General features: G+C 41.5%; 1 protein-coding gene across 3 annotated transcripts in view; it reads right to left on the reverse strand.

Annotated features, from left to right (window-relative positions):
• The window catches only part of Spop (speckle type BTB/POZ protein), a 79,573-nt gene that overhangs the window by 3,211 nt on the left and 63,110 nt on the right, over positions 1–13,252 (reverse strand). For all 3 annotated transcript variants that reach the window (XM_052757002.1, XM_052757003.1, XM_052757001.1), the window contains 3 exons: positions 7,964–8,141; positions 4,349–4,404; positions 3,734–3,856 (listed from right to left, as the gene is read on the reverse strand). In XM_052757002.1, the coding sequence (XP_052612962.1) occupies positions 3,734–3,856; positions 4,349–4,404; positions 7,964–8,141 (357 nt within the window). The remainder of the gene's footprint in view (positions 1–3,733; positions 3,857–4,348; positions 4,405–7,963; positions 8,142–13,252) is intronic.

Here is a 13,252-nt window from a genome sequence, read left to right on the forward strand (position 1 = left end):
TATAGCTGACTGAATTAAAGCACAGCTCTTTTTGCTAAGCAGTGCCACTACCCTGGCAAGATACCCCAAATGACCTATCAAGGTGCGAAAAGGGACCCTGTGGTGGCCTTCACTAGCATCTCTGCCATATACTGTTCCTGAGAGTGAACCAAGGGCTTCTCTGAAATCGGGAAAGAGAAATCAAATCCTATTTTATTGGGGTTGAGGTTAAGATTCTCAGGGTAAAGGGACAAAGCAGCAGAAACCCTGGTTCCAGTTCCAGTTTCAAAACTTCTATTTTCTAAACAGACACCACAAACATCTGGAAACAGAAGGTTTGGGCTAATGCTAGGCACACTGATCCAGCTGACTAGGCTGATGCCACTCTGCTACTTGCCCTAATACAGCACGGACTTACTGAGGAATAAAGAAGGCATGAAGCAAAATGCCATTCATTACTTCACAGGGGAAGCATTTGCTATGAGGCTTTCCAGTCTCTCTACAGGGCCTTCACCCTCAGGCCTCAGAATTCGGCGACACAATGCCCCTCCAGGCTGAACCATGGCAATCAAACCAAGACAATTTTATTATGAATTTCAGGCAAGGAGGCATACCTGCTGGTACTGTGATCTCCTGCCTGCAGCAAAAAGGAGCTTTATTGGTTTTGGTGCGGCTTTAATTTCTTACATTTGAGTAACTGGAAAACAGTTTCCATGGAAAAGGGGAATGATACTAGACAAGCAAGCAATGAGAGTGCTGGGAAAGGTGAGTAGATGCTCCGTCTTTCTACAGTGCTATTTCGACTGCTCCTCTTACCTGTCTTTACACATTCTTTTAAAAGGACTTCTGCTGTGAATAGCTCTGATCCCGCCTGCATAATTAGACAAAAGTAGCCACTCTTGTCTCTTGGGGGACAAAGTTTTTTTTCTTAATTATGCTTCTGAAAACCCTGCCTAATGGCAGTACTTACTCAGGAGATTGAAATTGTGTCTCCCAGGCCTGGCCAGCGTGTTTTGTTTTGTTTTTGGTCTAATTACACATGTCCCCAGGAGATCAGAAAGGCTCAGAAGAAGCTGTTTCAGCCTCCAGGGTAAATTCTAGATGTTTAGATCCTTCCATGAAAGACCTTTTACTGTTTTCCTAAACTCATAGAGAGGTGTAAAGGTAAAGCATGCTTTCAAATAGGCTTGAAACAGGGCTGCCCAGTTGGAAATTCTGAATGGAATTTGAAAATGCACCCATCAGCTATCTCCCCTGCTTCCCCTTTTTCACTGAGACAGGGTGTCTCTGTGTAGCCCTGGATGTCCTGGAACTCACTCTATAGACCAGGCTGGCCTTGAACTCAGAGATCCGCCTGCCTCTGCCTCCCGAGTGCTGGGATTAAAGGGTGTACCACCATTGCCCAGCAACTTCTCATTCATAAATTTATAGCATTATAGGGATTCAACTGCTTTCTATTTTAAAATCAGAAGGAAACATGCTGCATTGAAACCACCACTCACATGGCAATTCAGGCTAATTTCCATGCCTCATGCCCCACTGTTTTAGCTGAGAATGAAAACCCAGAGGCAAGCCGGGCGGTAGTGGTGCACGCCTTTAACCCCAGCACTTGGGAGGCAGACACAAGCGGATCTTTGTGAGTTCGAGGCCAGCCTGGTCTACAAAGCGAGTTCCAGGAAAGGCGCAAAGCTACACAAAGAAATCCTGTCTCGAGAAACAAAAAAAAAAAAAAAAAAAAGAAAAGAAAACCCAGAGGCACGGAAGTTTTTAACTTTGGCTCTAAGGATGTATAACTTTGAGTTTCAGTGTTTCTGTCTAAAATGTGGGCTTTGCAGTACTCATCATTTTCACAGGACCTCAAAGATAAGAGATTAATGACCTGAGGTATAAAAGCACAAGTGACCACTTCATTGGAAACCAGACCCAGGTCAGACAGATCCAGAGCAACTCTGAAAATGGGCTTGGACCAGGCTTGGGTACACATAGCTAAACCCAGTACTTAGGAACTAAGCAGGGTGACTGTGAGGTCAAATCCAGCCAGGGCTATAGAGCAAATCCCTATCTCAAAATAAACAAAAGATGAGCACTGGACTGTGCTAATTTCACCCAGCTTAAAGACAATACTTTCTTACTATCTCTATTAAAACCGAGTTTCTCCTAGTCAGAAATGAGGTTGACTAGAAGGGTGTAGAGTTTTCATGTTGCCAACTACTAATCAAGTCTGGAAAGGTGATAATAAGAATAGTTACTATTCCAATCTTCATCAAAAGCAATGATTGGGTCTAATGCCTCACATTCAGCAATACTTCAAAATGCTGATTATGGATAAACCTCTGTTGTAAGTCTAGGCATCCTCCTTTGTCCTCAGACACAAAAGGAGGTATAAGGAGACAATTCTCCAGAGCAAAACCTGGAAAGGCTCTGGTGCTCTTAGCTAGACCCACTTCTTCCTCAGAAAGTACTGGGACTATGACACAACAGGATGCGGTAGCACTCCCTGCAAGCATCTGCTTTCTCATGAGGTCTACTGCTGGCAGCTAAGTAAGCGCTTTAACTCTTCCACATCAATTGCTCCTGCCTAATACACAGGGAGCACTTCTACAGGGCAAATATCCATCTTCCTGTCCACCTCACAAGTGCTATCTGCACAGGTCCCAGGACATAGGCAGGCAGCCTCTGGGCTCCAGCTGATGTGCCTCTACAATGGAAGTCAGTTCCCACTGTGTTCTGAGGTCCTCTGATCAGACATGCTCCTTGAGAAAAATGCTTCCAGGGTCAACTGAGTTGGAGAAATGTTGTCTGTCATTACTTATTTTCAGAAAACTCTCAGTAAACAGAGTGTGGTGGCCCTCACCTTTAATCCCAGCCAGCACTTGGGAGGCAGAGGCAGGAGGATTTGAGTTAGAGGCCAGCTGGTCTACATGGTGAATTCCAGGCCAGACAGAGCTGTAGAGAGAGACTCAGAAAAGTACTAGGACTTGGACACAACAGGATGAGGCAGTACTCCCAGCAAGCATCTGCTTTCTCATGAGGTCTCGAGGAGGGAAGAGAGAAGAAAACAAAACTAGTCTACAGAATGAGTTCTAGGACATCCAGGGCAACACAGAGAAACCCTGTCTCAAAAAAAATAGACCAAAACAAAAACAAAACCCTCAAAACATTTATTTATTTATTTATTTATTTATTTATTTATTTATTTATTTATTTATTTTGGGGGGGCATGTGTGTGGAGGTCAGAGTACAACTTGTGTGTGGGCGTCAGTTCCTACACCCTGTGGGTTCTGGGAATTGAACTCAGATCCTCAGACTTGGCAGCAAAGCACCCTTACCTTCTGAGCCACCTCATAGGTCCAAAACTATATAGTCTTTTTTATTATAAAGTTTGAATAAGTTAATGAAGTAAAAAATACCATGAAAATTATAAAATACAACCCAAATGTTAGCATTACTTGAATGTTTACTCTTGATGGGGTTAAATTTAAGACAGAGTAAGAAGAGGGGTGAATATCAAGCACACCCTTCTGTTCCATAGTGAGGGTGACCCTGGTAGTTTACTGTTCAGAGAACGACATCTGACAGCTTTAGTACCAAGAGGGTACTCTGTGTTGGAACATGCACATGTATAAATGAGATTGCCCTGCCTAATTAAGATGTACGTGTGCCCACTTCATCCATGACACAGCACACGCGCCCTTTCACAAACGGAAGAGCGCACTAACACCTGTGACTCTTTCCCCGTTCTCTCTTATCTTACCTTGTCAGCAGCTGCCAGCAAATCATCAGCCATTTTGTCAAGGTTTGGAGCCTTCCCCGTGTAAATGAAGCACATCATTTCCTTAAAAACTTCAGGTTCCACGTCGTTAATTTCAACCCGATTCTATGCCAAGAAAGTTGAAAATGAGAAACATTCCAACAGAACATATTCCTAAACTATATCCATGGTTTTAAGTTCTGGTGAGGCAAGAAGTTTGAGTTAAAACCTAACGTGGATAGGAAAGACCTCTCACTCGTCTCTTTCACAACTGTTTATTCTAGTAGCTTTCCGCCCATCATTGTCTACTACCTTTATTTTATCTTCTCAAAGACGGTAGCAAAACAACTACATGTGTGGGTTGTTTTTTTTTTTTTGTAAGCTCTGGGCTTTCTAGTATCTTTAACCCCAACTATTGAGATGACTGCTGAACAGTAAGTCCACATCACCTGGGACATCCCCAGACCACCCATCTGCTTTCAGAAGGTGTAGGTTCAAGAAACTGTACTTTAATAACATGGCAAGAAAAAAATCATTAGGAAAATAAATCTGCCAGACTGGGAAAGGTCTGACTGTAGTCACTGGGTTACAAAGATGCGTGTCCATCCTGTTACACACCTTTTTGCTCTCCTCCATTTCGTGTTCAAACATGGCACTGAAAACTGGAGACCGAGCTACAAAGTGAGAGGGAACAAAGAGGTTATCACACGGGAACCGCTCCATCACCCCAGTAATTATGACGACCTTTGTTATTCCTGTCCCCACTTCCAAGGAAATGCTCTTGGTCTCAAATCACATTGGAATTATAAAACACACACACACACACACACACACACACACACACACACACACACACACACACACATTTTTTTCCCCGAGACAGGGTTTCTGGTTTTTGGAGCCTGTCCTGGATCTCACTCTGTAGACCAGGCTAGCCTATGAACTCAGAGATCCGCCTGGCTCTGCCTCCTGAGTGCTGGGATTAAAGGCCACCGCCACCCAGCAAAATACATGTTTTCAAAACATTTCTTTGGCTTTACTTTAATCATCCACATTTTAAGGAAATTATCTGTGTTGGACAACAATGGTATATACACTACTGTGTAGACTTTGAAGTTCATATGGAAGGTATGCCATGTTCTAAGCAGGGTGCTCTAATACCTGGACTTTTGGCTACAACAATGAATGGCACCTCTAGAGAGACCACACAGGAAGAAGGTCAAGAGCTAGGCTCAATGGCATGCACTAGCTTGATGATGAACATTTCTGGCAAATGTCTATTCCTCCAGCTATGTGTTCTCAGTGAAGTTGATATCATCCCCAAAAACCTGAAAGAGCCTTAAACGGTATAACATCTTATGGCCCTTCAAAGTTCTTTTCTGTTTGGTAAAATTATCTTCCTTAACATTTAATTTCTTTCATCACAGAGAACTCAGTTTTTTTCTTTAGGAATGAGAATGAAGAAAAAAGGTCAAGAAACAGTGCTACGGTCCATGTACTTTCTATGAACACCCATGAAACACCACACATACACACAAAAAGTAAGTAAACTTAATTTCAACCATGAGAAATAATGTAAGAACTCAATTTTTTTCATGTTGCTGAATAAATCAAGGGTTGGGGTCAAACTGAAATTCTCAACCCAGTACTTAAGAGTAGAAGGACAGATGGTGGGTAGGAAAGTGGCAAAGACCTACAACTTTTAGCCTGTAGTTTACATCAGAAAGAACTCATTTTACCTCTGCTATTTTCTAGGTAAAATTATTTAACCCTCTGAACCATTTACCCCTGCTTCTTCTGCTTTTATATATATAAAACTTAATTTAATATATATATATATATACATATATATAATTTAAATTTTCTTAAATTTAGAAATAAACCAGGCCTAGTGGCACACACTTGTAAGGCAGGAGAATTCTGAGTGTGAGGTCAGCCTGGGTTACATAGCAGAAATTTCTCCCCACTTTTTAGGATTTTAAATGTAAATCTCAGTATTTTCATCGATTTCAGAAGGTTATTTCTTCCCAATGGTCTTATCTCAGAAGAGTTACAGACTATACGGTGCTCATGGACTGGTGCTTAACTACAAAGAGAAGGTCCACAGCAGCAAGCAGGGCGACAGCAGCTGCTGCAATGGACCAGAACTCCAGCGAGAACAGAGGGACACTGCGGCAGACCCTGAGGGCTGGCAGACGTTTGAAGGAACAGGTGAAGAAGAGGGAAGGCGGGCACACAGGAGAAATAGCTGGAGCAAACAGGAGATACAGCTTGGTGACGGAGTGCTTGCTGAGCACATGTGGGGCCTAGGGCTTGCTATCCTGCTCCATAAAGAGGAACAACAGGTAGTCAATGAACCAGGAGAAAACTGGAGCACGGAGTCAACTAGTATATGATCTACAGCCTCTCCAACTTAGGAACTAGCAGGCAGTTCACATAACTTTAGAAAATTGCTTTCCTGGCAAGGAGGTGAACTGAGGACAATGTGGGGAAAGGAAGTAGACAGTGAATATGCTACCTCAAGAAATTTAGCTCAGAGTATGTGGGGAGAAAGAGAGCACACAGATTGAGAAAACGTTTCTAGGAAGGCAGGACGAGATTCAGAGAACAGCAGTATACAAAACAATCCATTCTGAAGTTGAGGGATACCTCCTTGCCATTGAGAAGGCAGGTCAGAGAATAGCAGTCAAGGATGTTCCTACAAAAAGGCCTCTTGGAGGGCAATGTGGGCAAAGGCATCCTTTAGGAGTTGGAGGAGGTTAGAGGGGAAAGGCAGAAGTCTGAACCATCTACTGTTGGGAAAAGAAGGAAGCTGACTGTACCTACAGAAAGATGCACTGGGGGTGGGGTGGGGGTGGGGAAGCTGAGGAGATGGTCAGTGGATAGAGTGCTTGCTGTACAAAGCATGAGGACCTTTGTTTCGATCTCTAGTGCCCACTTAAAAGCCAGGCATACATCTGTAACACCAGCATTGGGTGAGGACATGGGAGGGATCCACTGTGTCCTCACTGGACAGTCTGTCCAGTAAAAATGGTGAGCTCCATGCCACTGAGAGACCATAACTTCAAAAGTAAGATAGAAAGTAACAAAAGAAGACATTCAACTTCTGGCCTCTGCACATATACACACAGTAATGTACTTGCATACACACGTGCAAAAACATGCTTGTACCACACACACAAGCAAGAAACAAACATTAAAAGAGAAAAAGAGGTGGGGGGGAGGAAGGGAGGAAGGAAGGAAGAGAGGAGAAAAGAAAGAAGCATGTGGAGGGCCTCACTACACAGGCAGACACTAGTCTGAATTGCTCACTTCCTTCAACATTGACAATAATACCTAGGTGAAGCAGAGAATGGGAAGTTGTCCTATGAGACAGCTTGAGCTCATTTCAAGTGTGAACCTTGGAATGACGAAGCTGAGACATCTCAACAGAGGAGTCTTGGGAAGAAGTGTGTTACTTGGAGAGTCACACAATACTCTCACATGTTCTGTGCTCTGCAGAGCAGTGTGTAGCTATGACCCCCCTTTTCCATAAGGATGAAGTCAGCCCTCTCTCAGATCCTCCTCTGGTGAGTCTTTCTTGTCTTAAAGATCAAGGAACTGAGAGAACAAGACTTGATCCTCTGGGTCAGTAGCAACAGTCTCATTCTTCTTGTATGTTTACAGTAAAGACACAACTTAAGCATCTGAGGCTGAGGTCTCAGCTTGATAATACTTAGTCCCTTGACCAGAATCCTCTCTGTTGCATTTAAAGTCCAACTAGGAGCTACCACCTGCTCTTAGGTACTCTGGGAGCTATTTTCCAAGTGCAAAGATATGGGACAGTTTTGTATAACCATCATTTATACTTTGAAAACGGTAGCCTAAGAGACCACTCTTGAGACAAACCAGAAATGCTATTTTTGTGGAAAGTAGCCTTTTTGGTTATGAGAACTCTCTTCAGAATATAAAAATACAGTCCAGGCATGGTGGCATATGCCTATTATTCCAGCACTGGGGGTGAGGGTAAGGTTAGGACTGAAAGTTTGAGGACAGTCTGGGCTAACCTAGCAAGTTCCAGGTCAGCCTAAGCTACAAAGTAAGACCCTGTCTCAAAACACCAAAATGAAAATAAATTTTGAAAATGTATTTAGGGGCAGAGTTCAAAAGTTGAAGTTGTCCAAAGGCAATTTTGCAGCCACGATTTTTCCTATTGCATCAAAATTATAACGTGAACCATGAATAAATACCAACCTGCTAGGATGGCCTTGTGAGCCTGGAACTCTTGGCCAGCCACACACAGGCAGCAGTCTGTGAATCGAGAATTCTCCCACAGCCCTCCTAATTCATCTGCCAGCCGGCACTCAGGAACCTTTACCATGTTCATAGTATTCTGTCCAGAAATATTGACAGAATCTTGTACTACACTCACCTATGAAATATAAGGAGACAGAAACAAAGCTTTTGTTACCAGCAGGTGGAGAGAGAACTTCTGTCACAGTGCTCCAGAAGATTTAGATAACATATTTGAAACCACCTCCACTAATCAAGACTTTCTCCTTTGGATCAATTTCCCCATTTATTATAATCACACTTCTTTTATACCACACTGTAGGACAATGACAGCCTCATAGAGTAAGTTCTTCTCCAGTTTCTAATAAGTTCCATCTCCTTGTAAACCCAAGCACAGCTGCCAAAGAGAAACTGTCAGGGACAAATGCTTAATTTCAAGTACTCCCCTTAAGAGCTACTATAGAGGTCATTGTCTTGGTTAGGGTTTCTATTGCTGTGAAAAACACCATGACCACAGCAACTCTTATAAAGGAAAACATTTAATTGCGGTCAGAGGTTCAGTCCATTATCATCATGGTGGGACATGGTGGTGTGCAGGTAGACACAGTGCTGGAGAAGTAGCTGAGAGTCCTACATCTTGTAGGCAACAGGAAGTGGTCTGTCTCACTGGGTGTGACTTGAGCATACATGAGACCTCAAAGCTCACCTCCACAGTGACACACTTCTTCCAACACCTACTCCAACAAGGCCATATCTCCTAATAGTGCCACTTCCTTTGGAGGCTTTTTTTTTTTTTATATATCAAACTATCACAGTCACCATATAAAACTCTCTAAAGAAATCCAGTAACTTAAGCCCAAAAGCATTTCATTTATTTTAGTTAGGTCAGGAAACACAGATAAAGTGTAGTTTCTATAGCTATAGGGCTTGGTAAGTAACTGGCATTTCTCAAGGATTGAAGTAGGAAGGCCTTTTAGTAGGGTTAACTAGGTGGGTATAGCATAAGTTTTACACCTGAATTCAGTCATCTGTGACAATGACATTCAAGACGGCTGACTGCAGTTTACACGTACACTTGCTTATACCCCTGGAACAGAATGACAATGAATCCTATGGAAGGCTCCAACTTCCCACTCTGGCTTCAGTAGCATGTTTCAACTAGTTGAAATTCAACCTAGATAGAAACCAACCTAAATTTTCAGATGGGTTAGTGAAAGTCAGCTGTTAGGACACCAATTATAAAGATTTGCAAATCACATTAACATTATAAAATATGCTAGCCATTAAAAAAAAAATAAGATCCTGCAAAGCAGTCACATACCCAACAACTACTGTGTTTTATTTCCTACAGCACATCATGTTAAGAAAATTAAGTTCAAGCAGAACTCAAACCTTGAGAATTAACTCCCTGCTCTCCTACTGCTAAGAATATGATGAGAAAGACAGTTTAAGAACATCCTTGATGACCCAGATTTCTTTTGACCTTCAAGATGCAAGTCATCCTTTAGCTGCAGTCATAAACCTAGAGGCAAAGTTACTGCTTGACCTATAATCCCTTTTGTGTAAGACTGAGGTATTTACTGCCAGGTCAAAAAACTTATTCATTTGTTTAAAACTGTTATGATCTTACACAAAGAGGCAGTCAAGTTAATCAATTATAAATGTGCTCAGCATTAGAGCACATTTATCAGGGACAGATTATAACAATATTTTAATAACCCAAGACCCAGCACAAACCACCCCACAGAGATCCTCTCTTGTTCTTTGTAAGATTTCTAATTTGGTTCAACCAGTTTCTCATATTAGCATCCTCACTTCTTTGATATAATATTAACACTAAAAGTGAAAGTTGTCTGTTACCAGTTATAGTTCTAAACACTGATTCAGGGGGGAAAAAAAAGGGAAAAAAAAAAAAAAGACCAATTAAATCCAACTTCCTCAAAGGGAAAGGCAGGAATCTCCAGGGATGGCCAATGTAGAGAATGGAGAAAGCTTCTGGCACTATGTTTCTAGTTTGAATTAAACCAGGCTGACAGGAGCCCAAAATCATTAACACTTAATAGCAATTGAGTAGACTGGGTAAAATGAATTGGCAAACACTAAGCTGAATTTCAAATGAACTATGGTTACCAGTGGACTTTCTGCTGGCTAGATACATGCTCGGTAATGAGTGGGGCCCAAAGGCTGCAACACCTCTCAGTAGGATGATTCTTCTCTCTGGACACAGACAGGAACACAGCAGGAAGGAGAATGTACCTTTACTGCCTGAGCCAGGCTTGTTCTGTAGATATATGGATGCTTGGAATCTCCAGAGCCCTGAATGTCTGGCACCTCTTTCCAACATTAAATACGCTTAATTAAAAATAAATTTTAAATGGCACTCAGAAATGAGTCCTCAGAGCCCAAACTTTTAACTTAGAGAGGGATTGTTTTCCTCTGCAAATGATGATGCTAAAATGAGACCATTTTGAGAAAAACGAAAGATTTTTTTTTATGCCTATAAAGTTGACTATGGAGACTCATTCAGAACTGCAGCTGTGAAGATGACGTGACTGTGACATTTCTGTCGTCTTATAAATGAATGCATGAAAATGTCTCCAGAGTTTCAAGTTATGGGAGGGTCTCACTTTTAAAGTCAACTTCTCTTTCTTTCTTTCTTTCTTTTTTTTGGTTTTGTTTTTTGAAACAGGGTTTCTCTGTGTAGTCCTGGCTGTCCTGGAACTCACTCTATAGACCAGGCTGGCCTCCAACTCAGAGATCCACCTGCCTCTGCCTCCTAAGTGTGGGATTAAAGGTGTGCTGTCTGACTTCAACTTCTCTTTCTTAAAAAAGGAAATTACAAGATTAAAAAAAAAATTTAAAAAGGAAATTTCATGAATGACTAAGGACTGTCAAGTCTTGTATACTCATCCACATAAAAGGGAAATCCATGGAAACATTCAGTACCTATGGAAGACCAAGGACTGTCAAATCTTGTACATTCATCTCCATAAAAGGAAAAATTAATGAAAATCACTTTAATGTCTATACAATTAAAAATTGAAAAAATAAAGAAACACCACACACTGGTTAAAGTGTAGCACATCATTCACAGCAAAACACTAGCAGCAACCTGAATGTCAATCAGTAAGAGAACAAACAAACCATACAACCATAAAACAGACTTTCCCCTGCACTAAAAATAAACTGTGGTTACATATAAAGTATACATCTTATAAACAATGTTTTAAAAAAAAGCAGGTCCTAGAGATGACATTAAATCTCATATCAGTTTTATAAAGCTCAAAACCAAGTACATCTTAAGAAGGTATTGTTCAGGCACATAAATGATTGGGAATAATATAAAAAGTGAAGTAACTGCCTCATTCTTTGGTTCCGGGACAAGTATTCAGTATAAGGGAACAGCACACACAGGCTAGCTTCTAGTTACTGAGATCTTAGTGTGGGTGGTGGGTTTACTACATCAACGTGTTTTATAACCTACAAAGATGCTACATATCAAGCTAACATCTTTGGAGGTCAAGAACAATCAAATATTGGTTGTTTCATACAGTGCAACTAATGCACACCAACAATTCACTAATAAAAAGTAAAAAATGAAGACATATTTATTTAAAATTGGGCAAAAATACATAGTCTCAGGTAACCAAAGGAATAGTCTATGCATGAGAATGGAAAGGATATTTTAAAGCATAAGCTAATGTCTGGATAGTTGATAAGTGGTATTTCATATGGCGTTTCCTATTTCATCTTAACTGACACCTTACCAAGAGGACTCTTCTACCTGCATAGGCAAAGAAGGGGAATACATGTACCTTCACTGCTAAAGGATATATAAGGATATCAATATAAGGAACTGGAAAGGGTTAACAGAAGCTGAAAATGTTAACAACGATTTTCTATGGCCCAAATTATTAAGGAGAAAATTAAAAATATAATTTAAACATGCTTTTTATGTTCTCCCTTTCATTAGCAAAGTAAATACTCTCTATTAAGAAAACTTGGGAGAGCCCTTGCTCTCTTGGGTGAATGGCATTCAGCTCCACTTAGTACAGCACAGCAGACAAGAAGTGGGAAATGGAGAGCTGACATGGCCTTGACATTAATTTGCTGTACAATGTTAGGAAAAATTACCTGACCTCCCGAGGCACTGCTTCTCTCATGTAACAAGAAATGAAGAAAACAGAACTAACCTAGCTCAAAGGATTGTGATAAGGGATGATTCAAGAAAGTCTTAAAAAACATTTAAGTATCTTAATTAAGCAAATTCAACTTGGAAGAATCACCCTATTTCCTAATAGACAAAACTCCCCGAGAACTGAAAATGAACCCCATGTGGGCGGCACATTACATACAAGACCACCCACCTGGTACTTTCAGTTGACAATCTAATCTCCAACATTCAGGAGCCATGATACCACTGAAATAAAGGCCAAACAGGCACAAGCGTGGTTCTCAGTCTTTCCCTTTCAGATTCCCCATGACTCTGGGTCACCAAGCATCTCTGAAGCAGGTGCACTCAGTGCACATTAGGATAGCAAAGAAGTATCTGGGCACAGACTGAGGGAGCAGTGCAGCAAAGTGGTGGGTACTTGCAATTAAATTTCCATGTGGATATCCTTTCATAAAACCTCTAAATAATTAGAAAATAAGGAAAACTATAGAACATAAAATATAAGCAGGAATTAATATAAACTTATTTATAAATATTCCACTGATACAAGGGAAACAGGTCAAAGGAAGAGGACTTACATGGAAAATGGTCTAGCTGTGAAAAGTGCTAAGAACTTGGATGAATTGCAGACATTTTAAAAACCCACACATCCAATACACACCCCCACGCAACCGTCTTGCAGTGTTGAATGCTACTAAGTCCACAGAGAGCCTTGGAACAGGAACGAGTCTCACTAGGCACAGGACCAAGTACGAGAAGCAACACTCAGCACCTGTGGCCAACTGGGAAGTGTGAGAGGAACAGATGGCACACCTGGTTCCATGGCGAGAAACCACGGCATCAGCAGAACCCAGCAGACGCTTCCCCGTTCAACATCTCCCCATTTCCAACGTGTCATCTCACTTCCCTTCTAAGTCAGTAAGGCAAATCTAAACTTAACCACAGGATTTCTCCTAGGAGATTTCATATGGGGAAGTGAAGAGAGAATGCTGGAACTCAGCCTCAGACCTAACCAAGGGAGGGCAGGCCAAACAGTTTCCAAATCACAGACCACAATCCAGGGGTCGGAGCAGCTG

This window comes from Peromyscus californicus, unplaced genomic scaffold (assembly GCF_007827085.1).
Source record: "Peromyscus californicus insignis strain IS unplaced genomic scaffold, ASM782708v3 Scaffold_3__1_contigs__length_106647218, whole genome shotgun sequence".
NCBI lineage: Eukaryota > Metazoa > Chordata > Mammalia > Rodentia > Cricetidae > Peromyscus > Peromyscus californicus.